The sequence below is a fragment of the Cavia porcellus genome, unplaced genomic scaffold, assembly GCF_034190915.1.
Source record: "Cavia porcellus strain 051 isolate PalLab524CR breed Dunkin Hartley unplaced genomic scaffold, mCavPor4.1 scaffold_7, whole genome shotgun sequence".
Lineage (NCBI taxonomy): Eukaryota > Metazoa > Chordata > Mammalia > Rodentia > Caviidae > Cavia > Cavia porcellus.
Window position 1 is genome coordinate 38,860,389 of NW_026947490.1, and position 25,842 is coordinate 38,886,230.

At 45.1% G+C, this 25,842-nt stretch overlaps 1 protein-coding gene across 2 annotated transcripts in view; it reads left to right on the top strand.

The window, feature by feature from the left end:
- Positions 1 to 25,665, top strand: part of Gapdhs (glyceraldehyde-3-phosphate dehydrogenase, spermatogenic) — a 74,826-nt gene extending 49,161 nt beyond the window's left edge. The window contains exons 1-11 of one of the 2 annotated variants that reach the window (XM_003466620.2): positions 5,151 to 5,358; positions 8,007 to 8,157; positions 9,300 to 9,396; positions 9,566 to 9,672; positions 22,699 to 22,789; positions 22,868 to 22,986; positions 23,370 to 23,451; positions 23,918 to 24,069; positions 24,175 to 24,337; positions 25,331 to 25,428; positions 25,523 to 25,665. In XM_003466620.2, coding sequence (XP_003466668.1) covers positions 5,292 to 5,358; positions 8,007 to 8,157; positions 9,300 to 9,396; positions 9,566 to 9,672; positions 22,699 to 22,789; positions 22,868 to 22,986; positions 23,370 to 23,451; positions 23,918 to 24,069; positions 24,175 to 24,337; positions 25,331 to 25,428; positions 25,523 to 25,595 — 1,200 coding nt within the window. In that variant the 5' untranslated portion in view covers positions 5,151 to 5,291 and the 3' untranslated portion in view covers positions 25,596 to 25,665. Of the gene's footprint in view, positions 1 to 5,150; positions 5,359 to 8,006; positions 8,158 to 9,299; positions 9,397 to 9,565; positions 9,673 to 22,698; positions 22,790 to 22,867; positions 22,987 to 23,369; positions 23,452 to 23,917; positions 24,070 to 24,174; positions 24,338 to 25,330; positions 25,429 to 25,522 lie in introns of those variants that run through there. The other variant, XM_063253378.1, reaches the window with a different exon arrangement.
- The last annotated feature ends 177 nt before the right edge of the window (positions 25,666 to 25,842 follow it).

The window sequence follows — 25,842 nt, forward strand, 5'->3', positions numbered from 1 at the left end:
CTGTGCCTGTGAGGCAGTGACTTGGTGACCAGTCAAGGAAGTATTTCCCAGGGAGATTTGGTGTTGAGCAATGAAGAAGAAAAAGAAGAAGAAGAAGAGAGGGTGAGTCATGCATAGAGAAGAGCCCTAGCATCTTTGCTCCTTGCTCCTCTGAGGCCCTCCACCCGAGAGGAGGGTACCTGCCCTACCCAGCACCTCCTCTTCTTATTCCTCACCCATGGTCCAGGTCTCCTCTTTTACAAACCCACCTCCTGCAACCACCCAGACCTGTGACCCTGTGGTCCTTCAGCCCTGTTTCTCCTCTGAGGAACCTCAGCTCCGATTCCCCAGCAGTGAGAGTCTGAAAAGATAGGAGGCACAGTCAGAGAGAAGCAAAAACACTAGGAGAGTTAGGGTAGTCACTGGACCTTGCTCTTGTGGACCCCTACTCCCTCTCTCAGGTATTCTGCTCCAGCCCCTCAGGTCTTGCACCATTTCCTCAACCATGCACTACACAATTGCTACTCCATTGCCTGTGCACTTGCTCTTGTCTCTGCCTAGAATTCAGAACCCAAAGCCTCACATGACAGGCTTGTTCTCTTCATTCTGTACTTGGTTCAAATGTTACCTTCTCCAAAGCCTTCCCTGAGCACCCCTGAGATAATGTATTAGTTACCCTCTGTAATGTCATCCTCTCATTCCTATAGCATGTACTAAAACTATCTTTGTTTCTTATTGTGTGTCACCTCTATACCTCCAAACTACGAACTTCCAGAGAACAGGTCCTTCATCTGTGTGGATCACTGCTATATCCCCAGTTGCTAGAACCATGCCTAGGTCATAGTGAATATGTATAGGTGAAATACATGAGGGGTTAGAAGAAGCCAAGGGCAGAGAGGCCCAGCCTAAGCCTCAGTTTCACAGTGTGCTGGAAGGAAGGGAGCCCGAGTCCTCCCAGCAGCAGAGTCCCTTGTGGAGGGTTGCAGTCAGGATCACATTCTCATCATGGAACCCTGTCCTCTTGCCTCCCAGCCCTTTGGCAAGGGCAGGGGGTGATTGCCATGAGCTGAGACGCAGTGCCTCCTGAAAAGCCGGTTGAGGCAGCCACAGGGAGGGGCCAAGGACCTGGGGCAGCAGGCACTGTCAGCCAGCACGAGGGTTGGGGTCAGGAGCTCTTCCTTCCTGCCCTCCTTCCCTGGGGCCTCATAAACCCTGACCTGAAGCCCCAAGTGTTGATTTGTTGGCTCAGGTTGGGGGAAGAGACCAATGAGAGTTTGGCCTATGGCTGAAGAGGGATGTCAGAAGGAAGGGCAAGTGGTGGCTGCTAGGTCTGCAGCAGCATATGTACCTGGGAGCCAGTTTGGATGGAAGTGACCAAGAGCCAGTGAGTGGGAACAGTGTAGGGGTGAGAGATACATGAGGTTTAATGCCAGGGATGGAAATGGGTTTGCTGGTAGGAAGGCCAAGCACGAAGAAATGTACTGGGCGTGAGTTAGTGGGGGTGGCAGAGTTATGTGTGTGGGTGCTCAGGTGTGGTGAGAATCTGCACTTGTTTTCAGACTTTGCTCAAACCAGGGCACCAGGCCCACTCCCCTCAGAGGAGCCATGGTTCCACCCCAGATGCTGGGTAGTCAGTTCCACCCAGGACCACACGTGCCAGTCTAGAGATCTTCTCCCAGCTCAACAGAGAGAGGTGACTAATTGGGCCACCTCCACACATTAAAGCTCATCACATCTATTTCCTGGTTTCATGCCCCAGTGACAAAAGCAGATCCCTGGGTAACCCTAGGTGTGGCTCTCCCACCTCTATCTGGTCTCTAAATGATGGAGTATCCCAGGCCAGCGGGTTGCCGAGCAGGGAAGAGGGGTGATGAGCTTCTAACCTGCCCCAATTTGAGAAGTAGGGCTTCCTCCTTAAATGCATTTCATCTTTTCTTTTCTTCCATCCTCTCTCTGTCCTTCTTCTGTCTCCTGTAACCCCCAATCCCTATCTCTCTTAAGTCTTTCTGTTCCCCTTTGTGACTGTGTGACTTAGGACACTGGCACTGTTTCTAGAACTGAAATTGGCCTGGAATTGTCTTGTCAGGGGACATGGCTACCTTTGGTAACATGGTTGTGCTGAATGGAGGAAGTTTCAATAGCTGGGCCACCATGGCTGTCCCCAAGGCACTCCAAAGCAAGTGCAGGGCACGTACATAAGTGGCTTACCCATCAAACAGTCTCAGCAAGTGCCGTACCAGAGCCCTCTCTGAATAGCAGCTGCTACTGGGCTTCCCAAATCTAGTTACAGTCTGCTGCTGTTAGTATGGAATGGCAGGTCTGCCCACAAAATGATGTGGATCTGAAGCAGGCTTGGGAAGGGCATACCATAATCTATTTCTTCTCTTGTTATTGACCTGGTCAGATTTACCATTTCTTCCTTTACATCAGTTTTGATATGGGTTGGGAGTAGAGGGCTGGGGATTGAATCCAGGGCCTTCACCCTGAGCTATGACCACAGTCCTGTTGTGTTGTTGTTGTGTTTTTTGTTTTGTTGTTGTTGTTGTTTGTTTTGTTGAGACAGGGTCTTGCTATGTAGTTTAGGCTGACCTTGAGCTCAATTTATAACCCAGGCTGGTCTCGAACTTGCAAAGATCTTGCCTCAGTGTCTCAAGTTCTGGGATTACAGGCATGCACCACCATGCCCAGTTAACCCCAGCGCCTTTTAAAAAAATGTTTTTTTGAGGCAGGACCTCACCAAAATTACTATAATTAGGCTTGAATTTGTGATCTTCCTGCCTCAGCCTCCCAGACTACTGGAATTACAGGTGTGTACCACCATGCCCAAGTTGATCATTTATATTTTTGAAATAAAATTTTCAGTGGAAGGCATTTTCAAATATGTTGTGAAGCTTCATAAAATCAATCTCTTCATTCCTGGTTTTGTTTGTGATGGGTTTTTTCCTTCCTTGATTGTGCATATTAAAATCTGTCCTCCTTTGTTTGATGACTCATCTGAATTTTGGTCTTGATTCACTGAAATCACCTCATTTTTACCCAGCTTATTTTCAGTCCCTCTTCTTCAGGCCTTCCAGACAGGAAAGCTTTCGCAATTTCTGCTCCTGGTAGGTACTTGGCCAACTGAGTTCCAATGGAGGTTTGGGGAAAGAAGAGATTATGTCATTCTGTGACTTTTGGCTTCCACCTTTCCTCTCTGGATGGTGACTCCTATGGCACAAATCCCCACACCCCTAAATCTTGGTCACAGCTGCGTGTCAGCTGGCCCAACAAGCAAAGGTGCCTGCCTGTGAGTCAGCGAAGTTCACACAACTCCCCATGCCAGGGCTTTTAAATGAAGATGCCTTTGTCCACCTGTTCTTTCCCAGATGTTTACTGAAAGCTTACTTTGTGCCAGACCCTGCACTGAAAACTGGAGGCACCGTGGTGAACAAAATAGGTCAGCTTTTCTGAGCCCATGGTGGGCTCAGAGCCCATGGCAGAGACATGGACCCAGCAATCGATTACTAGTTTGCAATGCATTGACAGAAAAGCTACGAGGAAAGGAACAGGGTGCTGTGAGAAGATGTGACTTGGTGGTTTCTTGAAGAAACACTGGGGAGCAGAAGAAACCTGAAGAGGCATTATTTACTCATTTATAAATACAGGCAAATCGCATTTCACTGTGCTTCGCTCCACTGTGCTTCACATATGCTGCATTAGAAAATGCAGTTGAAGCTTTGTGGTAGCCCTGCATTGACCAAGTCTGTTGGTGCCATTTTCCTACAGCTCAGATTAACCTTAGCATTGTTTGTTTGTTTGGGATCTTGCTACATTGCCTGGATTGGTTTCAAACTTGTGCACTCATGTGATCCTTCTGCCTCCACCTTCCCAATAGCTGGAACTAGACATCCACTAGCACTTTTTAAGCAATAATGCCTTAATTGTTTTATTTTGTCTTGTTTCTTGCAGTGCTAAGGATTAAAGCCAAGGCCTTGCTCATGCTAGGCAAGCACTCTCCTGCTGAGCTATGCTCCCAGTTATGCTGATGTAGGTAGTGGCATGTGCCTGTAATTTCAGCTTCTAGGGAGACTGGAGCAGGAGGATTGAATGTTCGAGGCCACTCTGGGCAACACAGCAAGACCTCATTTCAAAAAAAAAAAGTATTTAAAAAAGTTGATTGAGATGGTGTCTTGCTATATAGTTCAGACTGGCCTTGAATTCACCATGTAGCTCAGACTGGCCTTGAACTCAGTGATCCTCCTGCCTCAGCCTTGAGTGCTGGGATTACAGGTGTGTGCCACCACACCTGGCTTACATTACTAGTTTTACACATAATGCTTTTACACACTTCCTACAATACACTGTAAGCCTAACTTTTTTTTTTTTTTTGGCCCTGAGAAACCAAAAATTTGTGTGACCCACTTCATTGCAACATTTGCTTTATGGCAATGATCTGAAACAGAACCCAGTATCTTGAAGGTAGGCCTCTATTATTTATTGAACAAATACCTTCTAAATGCCAAGTCACTTACTAGTCAACAGGAGATAAAAAGTGACAAAGATAGGTAAGACAGGGTCCCTGATGTTCCAGTGTTATGGTCTAGCAGCAAAGATAATTGACAAGAAGACAAATGAGTAAACCAGATGGGGATGTGACCTGCTAGAAGAGAAATAAAACAATGAAAGGACAACTCTAAAGTAGTCTGGGTTGCTTTGGGCTAGGCAGGGTTGTTTGTTTCTGACTTGGGCTCCAGCTTGGTTGCCCAGGCTGGCCTCAAACTCCTGGCTCAAGCGATCCTCTTGCCTCAGCCTCCCTCATCAGGCTCTGGAGTAGTTCTGCATATTGGAACCTCTAGCCAGAATGGGGAGGTGGATAAAAGATTGAGGGGGAGTGAGGCAAGGGCAGATAGTCACTGAGAAAGCAAGGAGCTTTAGCTGAGGAGTCTGAAAGGACGGTGTGGGGAAGAACCCAGAAGCAGGCACGAGAAGATCTGTTTCCAGAGATTGCGGGGGGGGGGGACACACAACGACACAGCAGCACGGAGACCGCGTTCTAGAGAGAAAAGAAAAGATCTATGAGGGCCCCCGTAAAAAAAAGAGGTTCCATTCTAGATGCCAGCGCCCCCACGTTGGGCCAGTGGCCACCTGCGTCAAGGGTATGGGGTTGTGGCGATAGCCCCAGGTCCTCCCAGCCAGCATGCTGCCTCCTCTGTGACGTCACTGGGCACTGTGACACCTCATGAGAAGCTGCCAACCCACCGGTCCTGCGCCCCGCACCTCAGTCACATCACGCACGGGTCCCAGGGAGCTAGGCCATGAAACCTTAAGAGGCCATGTCGAGACGCGACGTTGTCCTCACCAATGTCACTGTTGTCCAGCTGCTGCGACAGCCATGCCCAGGTGAGGAAGGCGCCGCTGCAACCCCCGGGAGGGACAGTAAAGGCCAATGGCAAAGAATGGCCACCTCTACCCCAGGCGTGAGGGCCCCCTAGCCGAACCGCACCCCCCACCCACAGCGAGCAAGCGCGCAGCGTGTCCAGGGTCCCTCTCCTCCGACCTGCTTCCTCTCCTGGAAGCCCCGCCCCCGGTGACTTCTCTGCGGCTGGCTGGGCCGGGGTAGGGAGGAGGGTGCGCGGAGGACCACTGGGCTTTCTCAGAGGCTGGGGGCTTAGCGCCAGCGCGAGGGAAAGGTGCAGGAGCAGGAGCCAAGACCAGGGAGCAAAAGGGCTGCTCTTGGCCAGAGTCCGGAGGAAGAACCTGGCGGACAGGCTTCTCACGTCAAAACTGACGCTGGTGGGGACCGCAAGAAAGAGGCCCTGTGTTTTCGTGGGCTCTGCCCCGCTGTACTGTATTTCACAAAACAAGGACAGCGCAGCCTGCCAGGCCACACTATTCACATTCAGGCGTGCATTCACACCAGGTGAGGCCTGTATGTCCGTGGTCCGGACTTCAGAGTGGCCACCAGAGGTAAAGAGAGAGCAAGTCACTTAGCTGACCCAGCTAGGGAATGGTGGCACTGGATTCCACCCCAGGCTTGACTCGTGCTCCAGGCCGTGTGCTGTCCTACCTCACCCAGCCAGAGGGGCACATGTGTGAGCACACGTGTGCACACATGGACACACGTGGACACCCCGTACTCAAGCCAAAAAACCTAGGCCTTCCAGGAGAACTGCCCTCATGCCTTTCTGTTTCCTCATTTCCCACAAATGGGTGGGCACTGTAGGTGGGGCTGGGCAGCCAGGACTTCAGGGTCCCAACAAAAGTTAATAGGTTAACAGCTACGGATGGTCAGTTCTGTGACTTCGGGCTTCATTTTCCCATCTGTAAAGTGGCTTCTAGCACTGTCTCACATATTCAGTGAGATGGTGTATGCAGAGAGCTCAGCGTAGCACCTAGTTAGCCCAGCACTTCCTAGCCAAATACCCGACCTGGACTGGAAGGGAGGAGAGGAGCCTTTTCTTCTGAAAGGTCACTAGATGGGCCTCGTTAGACCCCACTCTTAACCCAGGAGGACAAAGCTCCCTGTTTTATGATAGCAGAAATAAAGTTTTGGAGAATGCCAGCATTCCCAAGGTGATTAGGAACTTCAAGGTCACTACCATCAATAAACACTAATACAGTACCTTTATGAACTTGCACTGCTACTAGAAACACTCACCACCCAACCTCAGGCCATAAGTATGTGGCAGTGGAGAGAGGGGAGGGAGCCATGCCAGCTGGCCCCCAGCCCCCAACTCCATCACCTCCAGGGGCCTTTTTTCAAGGGCCTTTGATTTCCATGCCAAAACCAACTCCTAGCAGCATCATGTAGTCCTTCCAAACCTCTTCTCCTTCTCATCCCTCATGAATACTCTGAGGATCAGACTCCTTCCCTCCTCTGCAAAGATCAGTGTCTATTTGTGAGACTTGAGATCTCACTGAACCCTCTTAGCAGACTCTAGATGGCCAGGCGTAACATCCAGTAAACAAACCAAAGAGGTTCATTAGCTTGCTCAATGCCACACAGTGGCAGGTGACTGAAACAAGGCTGACAGCCAAGTCTGACTTCCCAGCTAGAAACCCTGTGCCAGCCAGAGTGTTGTCTCCGCTTCTCCTCTGCCCTCCTCAAGGCTTCCCCTGTAGCTCAGGTGGAAGCACAGCCCAGGAACAGATGGAGAGGCACATGCAGAGAGGTGGGGGCTGATGGGTTCCCACTGGTCTTGTGAGGTCTAACTACTTGGCCTCCTAAACTTGCCTGAGGGTAAGAACCACCTGAGTGCTTGTTTAAAACAAAATTCTACTGGGCGTGGTGGTGCACGCCTCTAATCCCAGCCCTCTGGAGACTGAGGCAGGGGAACCAGGAGTTTGAGATCAGCATGGTCTATGTCACAAGAGTGTCTCTAAGTGGGTAAATAAATAATTTGTTAAAACCAGTTTTCCCACACCTCAGTACACACTCACTGAGTCCTATTTTTCTAGGAAGAGGCCTCCCCAGGTAAGTGGTACCATCATTACAATTTGAGAGCCATGGCACTAAGATGTGTGTTAAGTATAAAGTATTCTCCAGATTTGGAAGTATAAAAACAGGCTAAATATCTTATTAATACCCAGATAACAGTCAATTATCTCACAGGTTCAGGAAATGGTCTTGAGATATAAACATGTGTGGAATGATTCCTGTCCTAAATACTACATATGCCACCTCATATGATCTTCACCATGATCTTCTGAGAGAAAGCATTATTTTTTCTTTTGTTTTTTGTTGAAAGTAGTCTGCTTTACAGAGGAGGAAACTGAGGCACAGAGAATATACCTCTAACGAACTGTTAAAACTACATGCCCACTGAATTTGAGTTTCCAGAGAAGGGGCCTTAGAGCACTGGTATTGTAAAACCACCCTGCTCCTCTCTCAGTCTGAAGATCAAGTGTGTCTGGGAAATAGTAGGCTACACAGCTGGCCACTAGAGACCAGTCAGCAACAGGTTGTGGGTGACAAAGACGGTTCCTTGTCTTTCATGCAGTGATAGAGCTCATTGCTTCCTTTCCCCAACTTGTCCTTCTCCCCACAGTGGTCAGAGCACCACCCCCTCCAGCACCACCGCCGCCGGCACCTGAGCCTACACCACAGCCAGTCAAGGAGGAAGTCAAGCCACACGAGTCACCTCCTCCAACACCCAAGAAAGCACCTATGAGTCAAGAGCTGACTGTGGGCATCAATGGGTGAGTTGCCTCCAGCCTGGGACCACTCCTGAAGCTTTGGGGCCTGGACTAGCTGGGGGAGTCTCTTTGTTTCTCAGCTGACTGACTGCTCGCTGTACCAGCTAGATGCCCAGTGGGACAGGATAGAGAGGCTGCCCTGGGAGATCTCCCACTCTGGGGAAGGCGGTCATCAAACAGAAGCAAGACAGTTCAGGGACACATGCTGTGAACTGTGTAGACCTCAGTAGTGTCATGAAGCTGGAGAGGGCAACACTAGCAGCGTCAGGAAGGCCTCTAGGAGGTATCATGAGAGTGAGACCTTAGTGACAAAAGGCACCAGCTGTGTCTCACTGGGGAAAAAGACCTTCAGGCAGATGGAGAAGAAAGTGTTCTGGGGTGCAAGTTCACTGTGCTCAAGGACAGCTGTGAAGTAAGTTCATCAGTGAAGGCTGTTTGAGAGACCACAAAGGGAGGAAGAAGAGAAGATGGAAAAGTGGGTACAGCAGGGGCCGAGTACACCATGGTAAGAAGTTTAGATCTTGTTTTATGGGTAGCCATGGAGGTTTTCATGCCAAGAGACAATCTGACTTAAAGTTTTAACAAATCCATCCAGCTGCGAGTTCAGAATAGGGGACAGACAAGGGACAGAGGGGAGGGAGAAACAGAAAATGGAGTTGAGCTTGATGAGCTCATGTGGGCAAGAGACAACAATGGAGCACAGATGTGGCTGTCTTTTCTCCCAGATTGAGGACTGCCACCCACCCAGTCCCCTTGAGTGGGCATCTTCCTTGGTCCATTTTCTATTACTGGAACTGAATACAAGAAACTAAGTAATATATAGAAATTTATTTATCTAGTTCTAGAAGCTAGGAAGGGATAGCATTCGTTGACTGCCTTCTTGCTGGTAGATCTGCATAGTCCTAAGGCAATGCAAAGCCTCACTTGGTGAGAGAGAGCAAGCTTGCTAGTTTGAGTCTCCTTACAAAGCTGTTACAGCGCCTATGAGGTTCTCACCCTCATGATCTCCCACTCCGAGTATCTCACTCTCTTAAGACCTAGCAATGGGAATTACATTTCAACATGAGTGTAGGTGGGATACTGACATCGTAGCATGCCCATTACCCTCTTATCTTCTGTCCCCTCCCCTGCCTGTCCCTGGACAGATTTGGACGTATTGGTCGTCTGGTGTTGCGAGCCTGCATGGAGAAGGGCGTTAAAGTGGTGGCTGTGAATGACCCATTCATTGACCCACAATACATGGTGAGAAGCAGGCAGAGGGTGGGACCAAAAAGTGTGGGATTGAGGTGGGGAGGGGCTCAGAGAGCTCTATGGAAGGCTCCAGCTGCAATGCAGAACCCCCACCAAGATGGGAACCTCTAGGACAGCGCTCTCTGCCACTCAAGACTAGGATCCACTCTATCTCCTGCAGGTGTATATGTTCAAGTATGATTCCACGCATGGCAGATACAAAGGGAATGTAGAGCACAAGAATGGACAGCTGATTGTGAACAACCAAGAAATCAAAGTCTACCAGTGGTAAGGGGAGTAGTCTGTGCCTATCTGAAACCCAGGAGGGTGGAGATTCCAGCTTCTCTCATGGAGTTTGTAAACCTCTTTCCTTGAATTGGGTATGTGCATGCCTCTGGGTACAATTTTGGAGAGACAGTCTCAGAAAGGACCTTGATTCTTCAAAGGGTAAAGAAGTACTAATCTGCAAAACACACACACACGCACACTATGGTTCTCAAGAATACTGTAACACACATCTGCTTGTTTCCTCCAAGGCATATCAACTCACCATGTCTGTAACTCAACTGCTTCCCATTCAACTCTGAGATTTCTTCAGCTCTAGGAGCAGCATGGCCATGGAGCCAGCCTTTCCACCAGATCTTACCTGCCAGCTCCTACCCAGCAGCCTGAGATGTTGTGAAAACATCCACTAGACCTGCTATCCTACTTAAATCTCCAGTGGCTTCTCATCCCCCAACAAAGGTCTCAGGTCCTGATGGGTCCCACACACGCTATGCACCCCACAAATCCACCTTTCTGTAAAGTCAAAATCAGTCCCATTATGTATTATTGGGTTCCAAATATAAACATTTTCAAAATATCAAAGAATTAAAATTCATAAAATGAAGATATTCACTATGCCCCTCCCTGGGGCTGCCTCAGACTCAAACACAACGTATGTACACATGTACATACACACATGCACATACACACACACACACACACACACACACACACACACAGGCGCATTCAAGCTTCCATAGTTTCAAACGAAGCTGTCAGCTTTCCAACACTCTTCCCAGCACATCTACACTCAGCCCCCTTCTGCTTGCTGGGGGTGAGGGAATGCAGGGGACCCAAGTCACTTAAAATGGAAAAAGGTCCTGCCCCAGGCTTCAGAGTGCTAGGACAATTTAGTGAGACTCTGTGTCAAAGTAAAAACATTTGTTAGACACACTGTGTCCTTTCCTACGTGTCTGGGCATCTCATTCCTGCCACTTGGGGCACTTTCCTGACCTCCACATAGCTGTCCTGTCTGTATGCTTCCCACTCAGGTACTGAACAGACTCTGCCATGGGTCTGTACTCTACCACTGCTCTGCCAGTGTTCTCCACACGCTTAGCACACAGTGTCAGTGTGCACTCTGCCCTGCTCTGCCTGCTTCTAGCAGGTGACTGCAGGCAAGGAAGCAAACTTGCCCAAGCCTGTCACCTCACGTATCTGCCTTACACAGTGGTAGCTGGAGCACACCTGAAGTTCACGTGTCTATGGCACCCTCAGGAGGGCCTTTTCCCTCAGGGTTGTGACCTCATTGCAGGAAAATCCTGTTGGTTTGTGCTCACTTTGGTACTGCTTACCACAGCCCCTGCAATGGTACTTCCCTGAAGAATGAATGAATGAACAGAATCCTCCCACAGTCCTATGGACAAGAAAACAGGGCCCATTACAGGTTTGGGGGAGGAGCTGGAGTCTTCTGGGACTGACTGTCCCATGCCAAGTCAGCAATTATTACAGAACTTATAGAATTGCCAAGGCATGGTGGTACATGCCTAAAATCCCAGCACGTGGGAGGCTGAGGCAAGAGAATCACTGTGAGTTCCAGGCCAACCTGGACTACATAGTGAGTTCAAAGCCATTCCGAAGTACATAGCACAATCCTGTCTCCAAAAAGAAAATTTTGCATTACAAGGCATGCACCCAGCTTATTTTATAATTATAATTAAATTATAATATAATAATTATTTACTAGTATGAAACTCGTTTACCCTTCACAACCCATAAGTCAGTAGTATTAATGCTATTTCTGGGAGAAGCCAGCGACAGCCAAGGTGAAGGCAGTGAGAAGCAGAGGTGGGTGGAGCACAGGGGCTGAATAATTATAATATAATTATAATTAAATTATAATTATAAAATAAGCTGGGTGCATGCCTTGTAATCCCAGCACTCAGGAGGCTGAGGCAGGAGGGTTGCTGTGAGTTTGGGGCCAGCCTGGACTACATAAGTGAGTTCAAGGCCAGCCTGAACTGTATAGCAAGACCTTGTCTCAAATAAAAAGACAAAATTGCAGACATTAAACAAGAGCTAGTTGGGTCAGATGATGGAAAGTGTGGACTGACAGCCAATGACAGAGCATGCGCCCTGCCCAGGGAGAAGTGGGGAGACCATTCATTCATTCAGCCCCTGGGCTCTGCTTCTCACTGCCTTCACCTCAGCTGTCGCTGGCTTCTCCCAGAAATAGCATTAATACTACTGACTTATGGGTTGTGAAGGGTAAACGAGTTTCATACTAGTAAAGCACTCAGAATAAAGGGACAAGGCTGGTGTTGGTAAGCATGTGTAGAGGCATTAGGGTTTCTTCTAATTTTTTTATTTTATGAAAAACTAAAAATTTCATAATCAAATGACTAAAGAATAACAATAGTTACCACACCGTGTATCATTATTGTCAACAATATGCAGGCCTAGGCCATGTACTCAGAGTACAAGATATAAACCAAAAAGATTCTTACAAAAAAGAAGCAAACACATAACAACATATCGATCTTCCTTTTCAACAAACTAAGATAAACTAGTAGTATAAATGAAATCAGCTAGCATATATATTGAAATATTTTTAAACCAATAGAATTTGTAATTTGGGAAAGTAATTGAAATTCTCCCTACTTCTTATTTATCTTTCCTCTACTTTGCTGTGTGTGTGTGTGTGTGTGTATAGTGTTTCTCATAGAAAAGAAACTGAAACATTGGAACTTGCGTGTCTGACTTATTTCACTTAACAGTATGTTCTCGAGTTGCATCCAATTGCCTATAAATGCCTCCAGTTTATCCTTATTGCAGTGCAGTACTCCATTCTGTAGAAGTACATTTCCTTATCCATTCATCGGTTGATGACGTATATGCTGTTTCCAAGTTCTAGCTATTATAAATTGTGCTGCTATAAACAGGGGTATGAATATATCCTAATATGATTTTAACTTTTGAGAAGACACGTAGAAGGGGGATAGCTGTGTCAGATGGAATTCATATGTTTAGTTTTCTGAGGAATCTCTACATTTATTTCGATAGTGGTAATACTAGTTTACATTCTCATGGACAGTGCAGTAGAGTTCCTCCTTCCCCACATCTTCACCGGCATTTGTTATTTTAATATTGTTCGATGCTAGCCATTCTTTCTGGGGTGGATGGCCAGCAATGATGAGCATTTTTCATGTACTGATTAGCCATTTGTACTTTGTACGAGAAGTATCTACTCATTTTGGTTGCCCATTTTGAGATTGGGTCTTTTATTTGGGGGTCTAATTTTTTATATCATTGTCTATTCTTGATGTTAGTCCTATGCTCATAGAATAGCTGGCAAAATTTTTTTCACATTCTGTAACTGTCTCTTCACTCTGTTGGTTGTTTCCCCTGCTATGCAGAAGTTTTTAACTTTGGTATGATCCCATTTGTTGATTCTCAGTATTATTTCTTGTGCTACTGGGGGTTCCGTTCAGAAAGTCCTGGCCTATGCCTATGTCAAAGAGTTGTATTTACTTTATCTTTCTATAGATTGCTTCTGTCTTAACATTTATATCTTTAACCCACTTTTATTTTGGTACGTGGTAAGATGCATGCATCTAGACTCAGTCTTCTGCAGGTGGATATTAAATTTTTCCATGCCCCTTTATTAAAGATGGTTCCATTTCTTCCAGTGACTGTTTCTGGCTCATTTGTCAAGATCAAATCACTGTATGTGCCTGGGGTTGTTTCTGCTTCTTCTATTCTGTTGCATTGATCCATATCCTTTTTTGGTGAAAATACCATGATGTAGCTTTATAATTTCTAGCCTGGGATTGTGATGTCACTGGTTTTGGTTTTTGTCATCCAAAGTTACCTTTGCTATTCTTAATCTCTTCTTATTTCATGTAAATTTTAGGATTGTTTTCTCTAGCTCTATAAAAAATGGTGTTGGTATTTTGATTAGGATAGCATCAGATCTATGTATCAGTTTTGGAGGCATAGCTATTTTGATTATGTTGAGTCTGCCTAATTAGGAACAGGTTTTTTTTCCATTTTTTGATGTCCTCTTCAATTTTTATTTTTTCATTTTTCCATTTTCCATTTTTTGATGTCCTCTTCAATTCCTTTCTCATTCTGATAAAATTTTCATTGTAGAAGTCTTTCATTTCCTTATATTAAAACTTAATTATTTAACTTTTTATGATACTGGGAATGGTATTCCTAATGTTTTTCTAATTTCTTTTTCAGTGAGTTTATTATTAGTGTATGGGAATGCTACTGATTTTTGTATATTTTGTATTCCTGCTGTATTACTCAATTTGGTTATCAATTCTAGGAGTCTTTTGGTGGAGATTTTGCATCTTGTAAGTAAAAGATCATCTGCAAACAATAATATTTTGACTTTGTCCTTTCCTGTACATTCCCTTTTTATTTCTTTCTCTTGCCTGATTACTCTGGCTAATGTATCAAGGGCTATGATGAATAGGATTATTGATAATGGGCGTCACTGTCTTTTTCCTGATTTCAGAGGAAAAGTTGTCAGCTTTTTACTATTTAAAATGTTATTGACAGTAGGTTAGTCATAAGTAGGTTTTATCATGTTGAGATAAGGACTTCTTTGTCTATTTTTAAAGGGCTTTTTTAAATCATGAATGGACCTTGGATTTTGTCAAAGACTTTTTGTACATCTGTTAAGCTTGCCAGTATATTGTAAAGGATTTTTTGCATCTATGCTCATTAGAGAAATATATAATTCTCTTTCTTGGTTTGATCCTTGTCTGGTCTGATTAGTGAGTTAAGTCCATTTATATTGACAGTTTCTAATCAATAGATATCGACTTTTTCCTGTCACTGTATTAATTTCCTATTGCTGTTTTACTTTCTTTCCCATCTTAATTACTCTCCCTACTGATGTATGCTTTTTATTGGGACTTTTGGTGTTGTTAGTTTCATTGTTTCTTTCTAGGATATCCTTGAGAGTTTTTTGGAGTGTTGCTTTGGTGATCATGAATTTCTTTGTTTTTAATTTTTTTTTTATTTTAAAGAGGATAAAACAGAATAAAACCAATCAAAACAAACCAGTATAAAATATACAGGACTTCAAAATATTACAAAATCAACAAATAGTTACTATAATGTCATTTGATGGATGCAAAATAACCACAGATAACTTTGGATATAGTAAAAATCAAACAGAACAGAATAGAATAGAAACAATAAAAACAAAACAATGAATGCAACAAAGGACTTCAAAATAAGCCTATATAGTAAATCCAAAATTGCTACCATAATATATCTTGCTATTTGAAATATCTGCTCCTGCCAATGGATTTAACATAATCAAACAAAACAAAAGTGAATAAAACCCCACCCAACAAACAATGAAAACAATATAGAACTTCCAAAACAAGACCATAGGGAAATAGCTTCAGTACTCAGGAGATCCTCCTTAGATGTCATACTGTATACCGCTATCCTCTGAACCTATGATCAGACCACCATCAGACCCTAAACCTGCAATGTTAGTGGAACACCAAAACACCACAGGCATCCAATTGCATTTCACCTCCATAGCTATCAACATGTCCTGTGTTTCTCTGGATAAGCCAGTCACTTACAGTGGTGCAGGGGTGAGGGGGCCCGCAGGGGGAGAGACTAGAGAAGAAGGGTTGGTACTTCTTATTTGGCAGCCCATGGGCCAGAAGAGACTGGGATCTGTCTGTTCCAGTCCAGCGGTGGCCCTTGCATGGCACTTGTTTCCAGAGTGGCTTTGCAGCTTTGTTCTCTCTACCCCCAGTCCATGAATGGCCTCTTTATCATGAAAGTATCTTCTTTCTCCATTATTTTTAAAAGATAACCTTGGCTGGGGTTTTAGCTCAGTGGCATAAGAGCCTGCCTGGCGTATTTGGGGAGGAGCAAAGATGACAGATAGATAACAGCAGACTACAGAGCTCCCTGAGATGGTCAATTTAGAATTCAACGTAATATAGAGTGGGGAGCCCCAAACAGAGGGAGAGGAATTCTCTTGTCCCAAGAAGAAACTAAGGTGAGAAGAACGAATCAAAAATACAGTCCTGGTGCTACTACTGGAACAGCTAAAGGTTTAGTGCTTCCTCTGCAGCACCAGAACCCGGAACCCGAGTGGCAGCGACTTACCAAGCCGTTCAAAATCCCGCCACTTCGACTCACTGGAAACACAGTCACACTGAGGTCAGGGGTCAGTGAGCTGAGCTAGCGGAGAACCTGCAACAACCTGTAGTGACGGGAATAAAACCATTCCACCTGTGGTGAGTGACAGGAATAAAACCATTCCATAGAAAAAGGGGCTCCAACAGATGACATTCTGGGGCCATCTGGCAGGAACAAGGGGCAGCAGTGACTTCAGTCAGTTGTTCCCTGCCTAAACGGGATTGGTGGAGTGAGCTTGGCCTGGGTCACGTGACCTGGCTGAGATAGGTTATCTGAAATCAATTCCCTACACAGCATCACACACTAATGCAATGAAGGCCTCAGCAGGTTGACTAATCCGGAGGGGAGGGGCCAGCATACGCTGCCCCTATTTGCAACTCACTAGCACTTTGCAGTGGGAAGGGTCACCTAGCCAGTGTGCTTCAGAAGAACTGTAACCAACAAAGAAAGAAACTGGGGCCTCCTGGAAGAAACAAAAAAGATGAGAAGACAAAGCAACAAGAAAAATTCCCCAGGTCCCAACCCTGAGAAAACTGACCCAGGACAAGTAAATACAAATGAGAATAAGGACAGTAAACATGCAATATCAGACACAGCACCATGGACATAAAGAGATATCTTTGGGACCTCATAGATGAGTTCAAAAGGGAAATACTTAGGCAAGTAAATCAAGATATAAGATTAACAAAAAGAGATGCTAAGCACCCCTCAAGAAGACACAGATGGAAGAATGGAGGAATTCAAAGGAGAGAACCATTTGATGAAGAATATAAAAATATAGAATAATGAAGCAGATTCAAAGAGATTACCAGGAAATTAAAAACTCCATGGAAAGATGGCAAAACTGCTTGAAAGAAACTAAGGATAGATTATCCAAACTGCAGGACAAGTTTGCAATGTGGGATTATGAAAGGAAAAACTTTTTAAAAATAAGAAACAAGCAGTCACAATACAAAAGCTAAAAGATGACAAGAGGATCTACAACTTGAGAATAAAGAATGTGAATGAAGAAGCAGGGGTACAAACAAAGGAACTACAAAGGTTATTCACAGAAATAATTAAGGAAAACTTCCCAAACATAGGAAGGAGAAATGATATTCTGATATATGAGGCATACAGAACTCCAGCCACCTACAACCAAAACAGAACCACACCCAAGCATATAATAATCAAGATCCCAGAAATTCAACATAAGAACAGAATATTAAAAGCTGTTAGAGACAAGAAACAACCTACAGAGGAAGGCCCATCAGAATCACGGCAGACTTCTCGACACAAACCATCAAATCAAGAAGAGCCTGGAGCAAAATATTCCAAGCCCTGAAATAAAATAACCTCCAGCCCAGATTGATATACCCTGATAAACTGTCTCTAGAAATTAATGGAGAAACAAGATGCTTCCAAGACAAAGACAAGACCCTGGGAAATTTGTGACCACCAATCCAATTCTACAGAGAAAACTGCAGGGCATTCTAAAGAGAGAGAAAAGTACTAGGATCCCAGGAACAGTGGCAGAGAGGCCTCAATGAATGGAGCAGAAAATAGAATGAAGAAGACAAGCAGACAACTGATGGCAAAAAAAAAGAGCATAACAGAAATGAGGCAGAGAAGGTTGATTATAATCTCTAATATAGATGACACTAAATTTAAAAAAAGAATCACACATAGAGTAGATCAGGAGGTAGGGGCCACCGAGATGCTATTTTTAGGAAATATAGTTAACATGAAAAAGAGTGCATGGACTGAAAATCAAATAGGAGAAAACAATGCTCTATGTGACAGAAAACCAGAGAGTAATAGGGGCAACTAGACCAGTATTTGTTGATAGGTTGGAAAGACAGGCTTTAATAGGTAAAGGAATGCAATTAGAGATCAAGTCCAGGAGAGAGGAGGTTTGGAAACACTTAGGTAAATAGCAGGCTACCCCCCCCCCAATTTAAAACCAAGGGTCTTGGTGAGACCCAAAAATGCACAGTGAATCCTGGGGAAGTGAAAGGGGAGGGAGAGTCTTTAAAAAGATGGCAGGAGATATTGTTAATAGTGTATCAGAATTTAAAACTCACATTACTTGCACCATTCTGCTTAGATAGATTTTATTCTGTCCCAGTTTGTCTATTTGCGTTAGATTTGAGAGCACAGACAGCTATCCCAAAAACATCAGGATATAGCACAGTAATCATCTTTAATTTCTTATTAACTTAATCTGGAGTCCTGTATGACTTATAATGTTTTATCATGACTGTTCTTAGTTAAATCTGGTTTGTTTAATTGCTGTTTGGTATTGACAGATTTTATTCAAATCTGATGTGACTGATAGTATCAAGTCTGAGAGTATAGGCAACTACACTGAAGATGACAAGACTCTACAATATACATTCTGGCTTGATAACTGCCAGTTTTTGAAGTTTTATACTATATACAAAGTTGTGTTTTTATTAATACTGTTATGTACCGATATATTCAATTATACTATGTCTGATGGTATAGCCAATTCTATTGAAGATAACGAGAGACAACACAGTAACTACGGTAGAACTCCTTGAACAATGGTCTTATATGTCTTTTTTCATTTCATGTGTTTGTAGGAATATGTTTTGTTTTGTTTTGCTTTGTTTCTTCCTCTAATATAGAAAGGATAGAAATACATGTTAAGACTCATGCATGTGTAGACTCTATAAACAGTTTATGAGAACTGATCTTATGACACATGATGAAATGAATAAATACTTTAAAGAAAAAGAGACACTAAAGTACCCAGTGCTGATCCTGGAGTGTCATAATGTGAAACACAGCAATCGTATTATTATTATTATTTGTTCAGAGTCATATAAGCCTGCTTCGGTTTGTTCAATCTTAACATAATTGAAGATATGGATAACTTCATGTATGTTTAAGTGTATTGGACTGATAACCATATTTCTAAGTTTTTGTTGGTAGTTGAATAGAACTGGTTGCAGTCTCACTGTTTGAGTCCCCACTTTATATGTTCCACTTTAGTATCTTGAATACGTAAGAGGACAATCTGTAATCATCGACTAGTGATTTCTTACTATTTATTTTTTTTCTTTGAAAGTATGTATCATTTCTACCCATTTTCTGTTTTGTTTAGTCTTTCTTTAAATAAAATTTTTTAAAAAAGAGCCTGCCTGGCAAGAACAAGTCATGAGTTTGATCCCTGGAACTTAAAAAAAATATATTCTTTAAAAAGGGAAGCAGGGCTGTGGATTTAGCTGTGGTGTTACAGGTTAAGAACTGGTGGCCAACTTAACGCCAGCTGGATTACATCAGCATGGCATTGAGTGAAGATGCTCCACCTGAGGAAAGCTGCCAGGATAAATAGGTGGAGAAGAAGAGAGGGTTGAGGCGTTAAGGAGGCATTGTGGGTTCTCCTACGAGTTGCTGTCTGAGCTGTTGGTTCTCCTGGAGAAGCTTTGGTCCTCACATCGAGCATCGCTTCCTGGCTCCGGAGGGGAAGACATGTGCTGCTTGGTCTCCAGGATGAACTCTTCACGCTGCTTCTTGGCACATACCCGACTGTGCTTGTCGTTGTCGGAGCTCGGGGCCTCAGTGTTGCTGAGGATGGCTGTGGTGCCTTCAGGATAGCCCTGGTCTTTGTTGTGAGTGTGACTTCTCAGCTCCAGCGTAGAACCCTCATCCCACTAGCACAGCTCCTTCATCCTGCTGGCATACACGGATCCGCAAAAGAGACTAGGGTGAGTCCTTCTTGTGGGCTCTGGACCTCCAGTTGGACTCCTAGAGGCATTGTCCTGAGCTCTGGGTTTTTATCTGGACTCATGTGGGACATTGCCATGACTACATAATCAATGTCTTTGGTGTTTCAGATAGATTTCCTGCATTTTCCTGTGTTAACTTCCAGTGACCATTATAAAAATATAAACTCCATGTCCTAATCCTAGTTGTTCTCTGTGTACAACCCCTGACTACAACACATGGGGTGGTGAGTTCAATCCCCAATACCAAAAAAAAAAAAAAGATAACTTTGTAGGATAAAAGAGTCTGGATTAGAAGTTGTTTTCTTTAAGAGCTTAAAACACTTCATTCTATGTTCTCCTTGCCTTTATTTTGTGTTGAGAAATTGGCTGTAATTCTGATACATTTTCTTTATAGGCGATTTGTTGCTTTCCTCTAGAAACTTGTAAGATTCTGTTTTTGCATTGTATTTCTGGATTTTAATTATTATGTGGTATGGACTGGGGTTTTTTGACTATGGTTATTTGAGGACCTGTATGTTTCACTTATCTGCATGTTAAATTATTTTCCCATCTCTGGAAAGTTTTCTGCTATTATTTTTGTAAACAAGTTTTTATGCCTTTGTGGTGGTATCTAATTTTTTAATTCCAATTATTATGTTAGCTCTTTGAGTCATGTAGGAGCTGTTGTATCCATTTTTCCTGTTCTTTTGTTTTTTAAGGTGATTCTCATTAATTGATCATTGACCACAGCCCTGTACTCTAGGTCTGACACTGTCTTTGCATTGGTTGTTTCTGCTACCCATACTTTTAATCACATTCTTAATCTCCTAGATTTCTGTGTTGACTTTTATTACAGCTTCCCATTCTTCTCTATGCTGGGCATTCATTTTTTGCTTCTCATTCTTTAGCTTTATTAGTTGTTAGTATCTTCTCTAGACTCTCTGATCATTTGTCTCAATATTTTCAAATGTGATTTGTTATATCTTTTATAAATTTGCTAAGCACCTTGAAGAACAGTTTTACCTCCATTGATTCCTTCTCAGACCTATCTACTATGTAGCTTATGATTTCCTTTCCCCTCATTTCCTCTTGTACTGATTTGGAGAGAGTTGGGAGTTTTTGAAGGCATTTTGTTGCTTTGCTTTTTCATAGTTCTGGCTTTGGAATTGTTTTTTTGTGTTGGAACTTGCAGATTCTTTGGCTCTGTGCCTATTCTTCATTGGCAAGCCACAGTATTGTGTATGATCCTGCCTCCCCGGGCTATGCAAGTATTGGCATAGGAAGAAAACCAATCGCCAGCTCCTACTATGTTACCTTGTCTATGGTAGTGAATTCAGTAATGATGCATCCTTATTGACAAACCCTAGGAATCACTCATGACAAACCTTCACCAAAACAAAATTAATTCTATTTGCAGTGAAGAAAATTAGGCACTCCTTATCCTTACCTACAGTAATTTACAGCACTGGTTTCTTCTGTATGTTGGCACTCCTCCACACTTCAAACATGCTACTGGGTTAAATGCCTTCTTCAGGACCAACACCTATAATGGTTACTCACATCACACCTGGCCTCCCACAACAGAATACAAGTCCTATGATCTTCCTAGTCTAGGGATCTCAGGAGATCTCTATTTAGCTCTTATCCTCTCTGAACCTAAATTTCAAGGCTGTCTCTCACTCAGTCTCTGTGGACAGGTATCATTTTGATCCTGAAGTGAGACTGTCTCCTGGGTATTAGTTAGTGTCTTCTTCAATTAGACTGTTCTGTTGTCTATTCTGTTGCCCTCTGCTGTGAAGAACACAGGGACTGGAGGTAGGGCGCTCAGTTCCCAAGTCTTGTAGGCTCTGCCACAGGGCCATCAGATCCCAGCACCAACTCCAGATAGGGCAGGTGCTCCTTGGGTCTTCCAGGCTCCAGAAATGGTCCCCAGAAATCCACAGAGTCAGCTAGGAGCCTAGAATGGTTAGTTTTTAAAACCTCCCAGCATTATGGAAATCTGAGGAAAGAGGATCACAAGTTTGAGCACAGTTTAGGCAACATAGTAGGACTGCCTCAAAAATTAAAAAACTTTGCCAGACATTGTAACCTATGCCTGTAATCCCAGTATGTGAGAATCTGAGGCAGGAGGATTGCCATTAGTTTGAGCTAGTCTGGGCTATGTAGTGAGTTCAAAGCCAGGATGAACTACAAAGTGGAACTCGGTGTCAAAAATGCTTTTTTAAAACAGGGCTAGGGATGCAGTTCAGTGTAAAGGTCCCCAGGTTCAATCTCAATACCACAAAAAAGTAAAAAAATAAAAATAAAAAGGCCCTCAAAAGGACAGGATCAATAACAAACGAAACAGATCAGCCTTGTATTATGAAATGGTCTAGAAGATGACATGGGTACAAACAATCAAAGAAGAAAATATCCCTGTTATTTGTGGTACCTCTGTAAGCAACAAGGCTGCCAAATAGTTGATTCATTTCATGCTTGCTTACTAAAACCAAGTAGAAAACAGCAATAGATGTTTAATACATTTCAGATACAAACATTTGTCAAAATATCAAATAAAAATGTAGGCTGATATAATAGGGACCAGAAAAGTACCAGAAAATTTCTCTTCCTTTTCTGCCTGTTGACAAGCCCCTGCTGGCCGCAAGGCTGCCTGCCTCAGAGCACAGTTCTCCCAGCCCTCTGGATGCCAGTGTCTGCCCTTTGGGGACTTCTCAGCCTCTGGCAGTGGTGCACTCTGCAGGAACTGGCTATACAGGGGTGTAGCAGGGCCCACAGTGAAGTTGACCAGAAAGCAGACCAGGCCTCACAGTGGGAATCCTACGCAGAACAGGTCAGATCCTACTGAACATAGTCAGGGATGGTCCCCTTGAGAAAGTAGTGGCCTGAATTAGGGAGGTAGCAGCCTGTACCAGGGCACAGGAGGGGAAGTACAGACAAGGAAGAATGGCCCATAATGGGTAGTGATGAAAAGCAAGGCAGGATGGGCCCCCATTGGTGCAGCTAGGTATGCAAAGAAGGTGGGGATAGGCAGTGACAGGCCAAGTGGGTATCTGGTCAGCAGTAAAATGTCATCATACAGTTAAGACTTTGGACTCCAAAGGTGAGGCCTGTACAGGGAACAATCCTTCACACTCTTGCTACCCCTCCACAGCAAGGAAGCCAAAGAAATACCATGGAGTGAAGTTGGGAACCCCTATGTAGTAGAGGCCACAGGCGTGTACCTGTCCCTAGACGCAACTTCGGTAAGTGGGGTAAGGTGCCCGTGGGCTGGTTGAGAGACTGTGACACTTGACACACTGACCTTTGTACTCCTTTGCTAGGCACACATCTCAGGAGGTGCCCGCCGTGTGGTCATCTGTGCACCCTCACCAGATGCACCAATGTTTGTCATGGGAGTGAATGAGAAGAGTTATAACCCTGGATCCATGAAAATTGTCAGGTAACGGGCAACAACATCCTGAGGGACACACCAGCCTGTGGCGGGACAGGTGGACAGACTCACTTTCCTCAATCCTGCAAGATCCCTGATACTTCTTTCACATCAGCCTGCTCCTGCTTCTCTGTCCCTAAGTCTCACAATCATCATCATCATGACACCCTAAGACCACCTGTTAGAAATGCACAACTTCTGGAGGATATGCTTAGGGAGCCTCCCCAGCTGCACCATGGGTGTCTCTGCTGCCTGAATGCCTCCCCACTGAGCTCTCTCATCCCCATCTTGACTCGTCATTAAACCAAGGCTGGTGCAAAGCCAAGGGGATGAGGGTGGAGGGGAGGCTGTGACTCCTCTCACAGCCCCCTTGCACGTGTGGGCCATTTCAGCAATGCATCCTGTACCACCAACTGCCTGGCTCCACTTGCCAAGGTCATCCATGAGCAATTTGGGATAGTACAAGGGTTGATGGTAAGTTGTGGCTGAGGGGTTGGGAAGGAGGGACAGCAGGGAAACCCAACTTCCTCCCAGGCCCTGTTCAGTGTATGGCATTAACTGGGAGAGGGTAGTTTGAGGGGAGAGGCCCACCAGTGGACGGTGTTAGTGTTTAGGCTTTGTGTCTTGAGACAGGGTCTTGCCAGGCAATTCAGGCTGGCCTTGAACTCACTGTGTAGCCCAGGCTGATCTCAAACTCATAGTGATCCTCATGCCTCAGCCTTCCCAGTGCTAGGATTAAAAGTGTGTGTCACCATGCCAGGATAATGTTCAGTTTGAAAACAGAGTACAACTCCCAGTCAAAGCTGTGCCCTAACCTGCATGTGGTCTGTGGTGCTGAGCTCGTCAGCCTTTGTACCTCAGCCACCAACCCAGTCCTAAAAGAACATAGTGCAGGACCTCAAGAGCAGGAAAGCCTCACTCAGCCATCTTCTTTCCTAAGACCACAGTCCATTCCTACACGGCCACCCAGAAGACAGTGGATGGGCCATCAAAGAAGGCCTGGCGAGATGGGCGGGGTGCCCACCAGAACATCATCCCAGCCTCCACCGGGGCAGCTAAAGCTGTGGGTGAAGTCATCCCAGATCTCAAAGGGTATGCGAACAGGAAGCTGTGACCAGGGTAGGGGGAAAACCCCAGACTGGATGGCCCCAAAGCAGAGGCAGGTTCTGACTCCCACTCTACTATGAGATTCTCCAGGAAGCTAACAGGAATGGCGTTCCGAGTACCAACCCCAGACGTGTCTGTTGTGGATCTCACCTGCTGCCTGGCCCAGTCTGCCTCCTACTCAGCTATCAAGGAGGCTATACAAGCAGCAGCCAACGGACCCATGGCTGGCATCCTTGCCTACACTGAGGATGAGGTAGGGGCTGAGGAAACTTTGGAAGGAACCCTCTTACATGGGGCTCAGGGTGATCTCCACTTGTCAAGGAGCTGTTCTCCATGAGTCAAGATAGGGATTGTAGGCCTGGAGAAGTATATCTCCCTGCCTCCAGGCCTTTGCACTTGCTGCTCCTGAGTTTTATAACACTTTCCTCCCATTTGGCAAGTCTGCCCTCACTTCCTCCAATTACTCCTTCTCCTTGAAAAATGTTTTTTTGTGGCCCTTTTCCTCCCCACAAATTTTACTTCATAGTCACGGTCTCTGTTGGCACATATGATGTGCACTTCAAGAAAGTAGGAATTTAAGAGCTATCTTCTCAGTTTCATAGCTTCCAAGGTCTGGCATACCGCAGGTGTTCAATGCACTCCTAGTTTTACAACACTTGCTCACAGGCAAGCCATGGCAGGTGTCTGGGAGATCATCAGTGTTTTCTCTGGAAGTAGATGTCTCCATCTGAAATGCCATCTCCATACATCTCTTGGGTACTATGTCCCTGCTTTAGTTCCTGCGGGCCCACTCACAGAAGTACCAGGATCCTTTCAGCAGAATCTGACCAGATCACCTCCACTTCTGGAAACCCTTTTGTGTTCCATTATTGAGGAGTCAAACTCACAGGGCCTGTGCCTCCAGCTCTTTCTGCCTCAGACACTGTGCTGAGTACCCAAGATTGCCAGAGCTTGATCACTGAGACCCGGTCTCACAGCCACCCTCAAAGCCTCCATGAGGACCCATGCCAAGCCCACCCTATTCCCAAGAAGTTATATTATTGGTACCACTTTACAGTATTTGCGGCTTGTACTTTGGAGAGTCCATGTTCCTTGGTCACACCCCATCCCCAGACACAAGAGGCCTACACCGAGGCCTTATCAACTATGAGAAGTGATTAGACACAGTACCATAAGAATAAAAGCCTGAGCTTCTGGAGGTCCTTGCTCTGCTACCCAACCTTATCCTTGAAATTGTAACACCCAGGTGGTTTCCACGGACTTTGTTGGTGATACCCACTCGTCCATCTTCGATGCTAAGGCTGGCATCGCACTCAATGACAAGTTCGTGAAACTCATTTCCTGGTGAGGGGAAAAGGGTGTCAAAGGATCGTGGGGGGGCTTTTAGGGGTGGTCGGAGGGATCGCCTTGAAGCCTCCTCCTTTACGTCCCTCCGCAGGTACGACAACGAATATGGCTACAGTCATCGGGTGGTCGACCTCCTCCGCTACATGTTCAGTCAAGAGAATTAGATCTGAAAGCCCCTTCTTTGCATGCTCGCACTTGGCTCCCCGGGCGAAATAAAAACCCACGTGTTCACAACTGCGCCTGGTCTCTGTGCCAGTCACTGCGCGCGTTCAGGTCAGGGTTCACATCGGGAAACGGCACGGCTGGCTGCGGCTGGTAACGCCCACTGCAGTAGATAGCCAGGTAATACAAAGGAAGGGGGCGGGATGGCGGCTCTCTGACGTCACGAGCGCGACGCCCCAGGCCGGACTA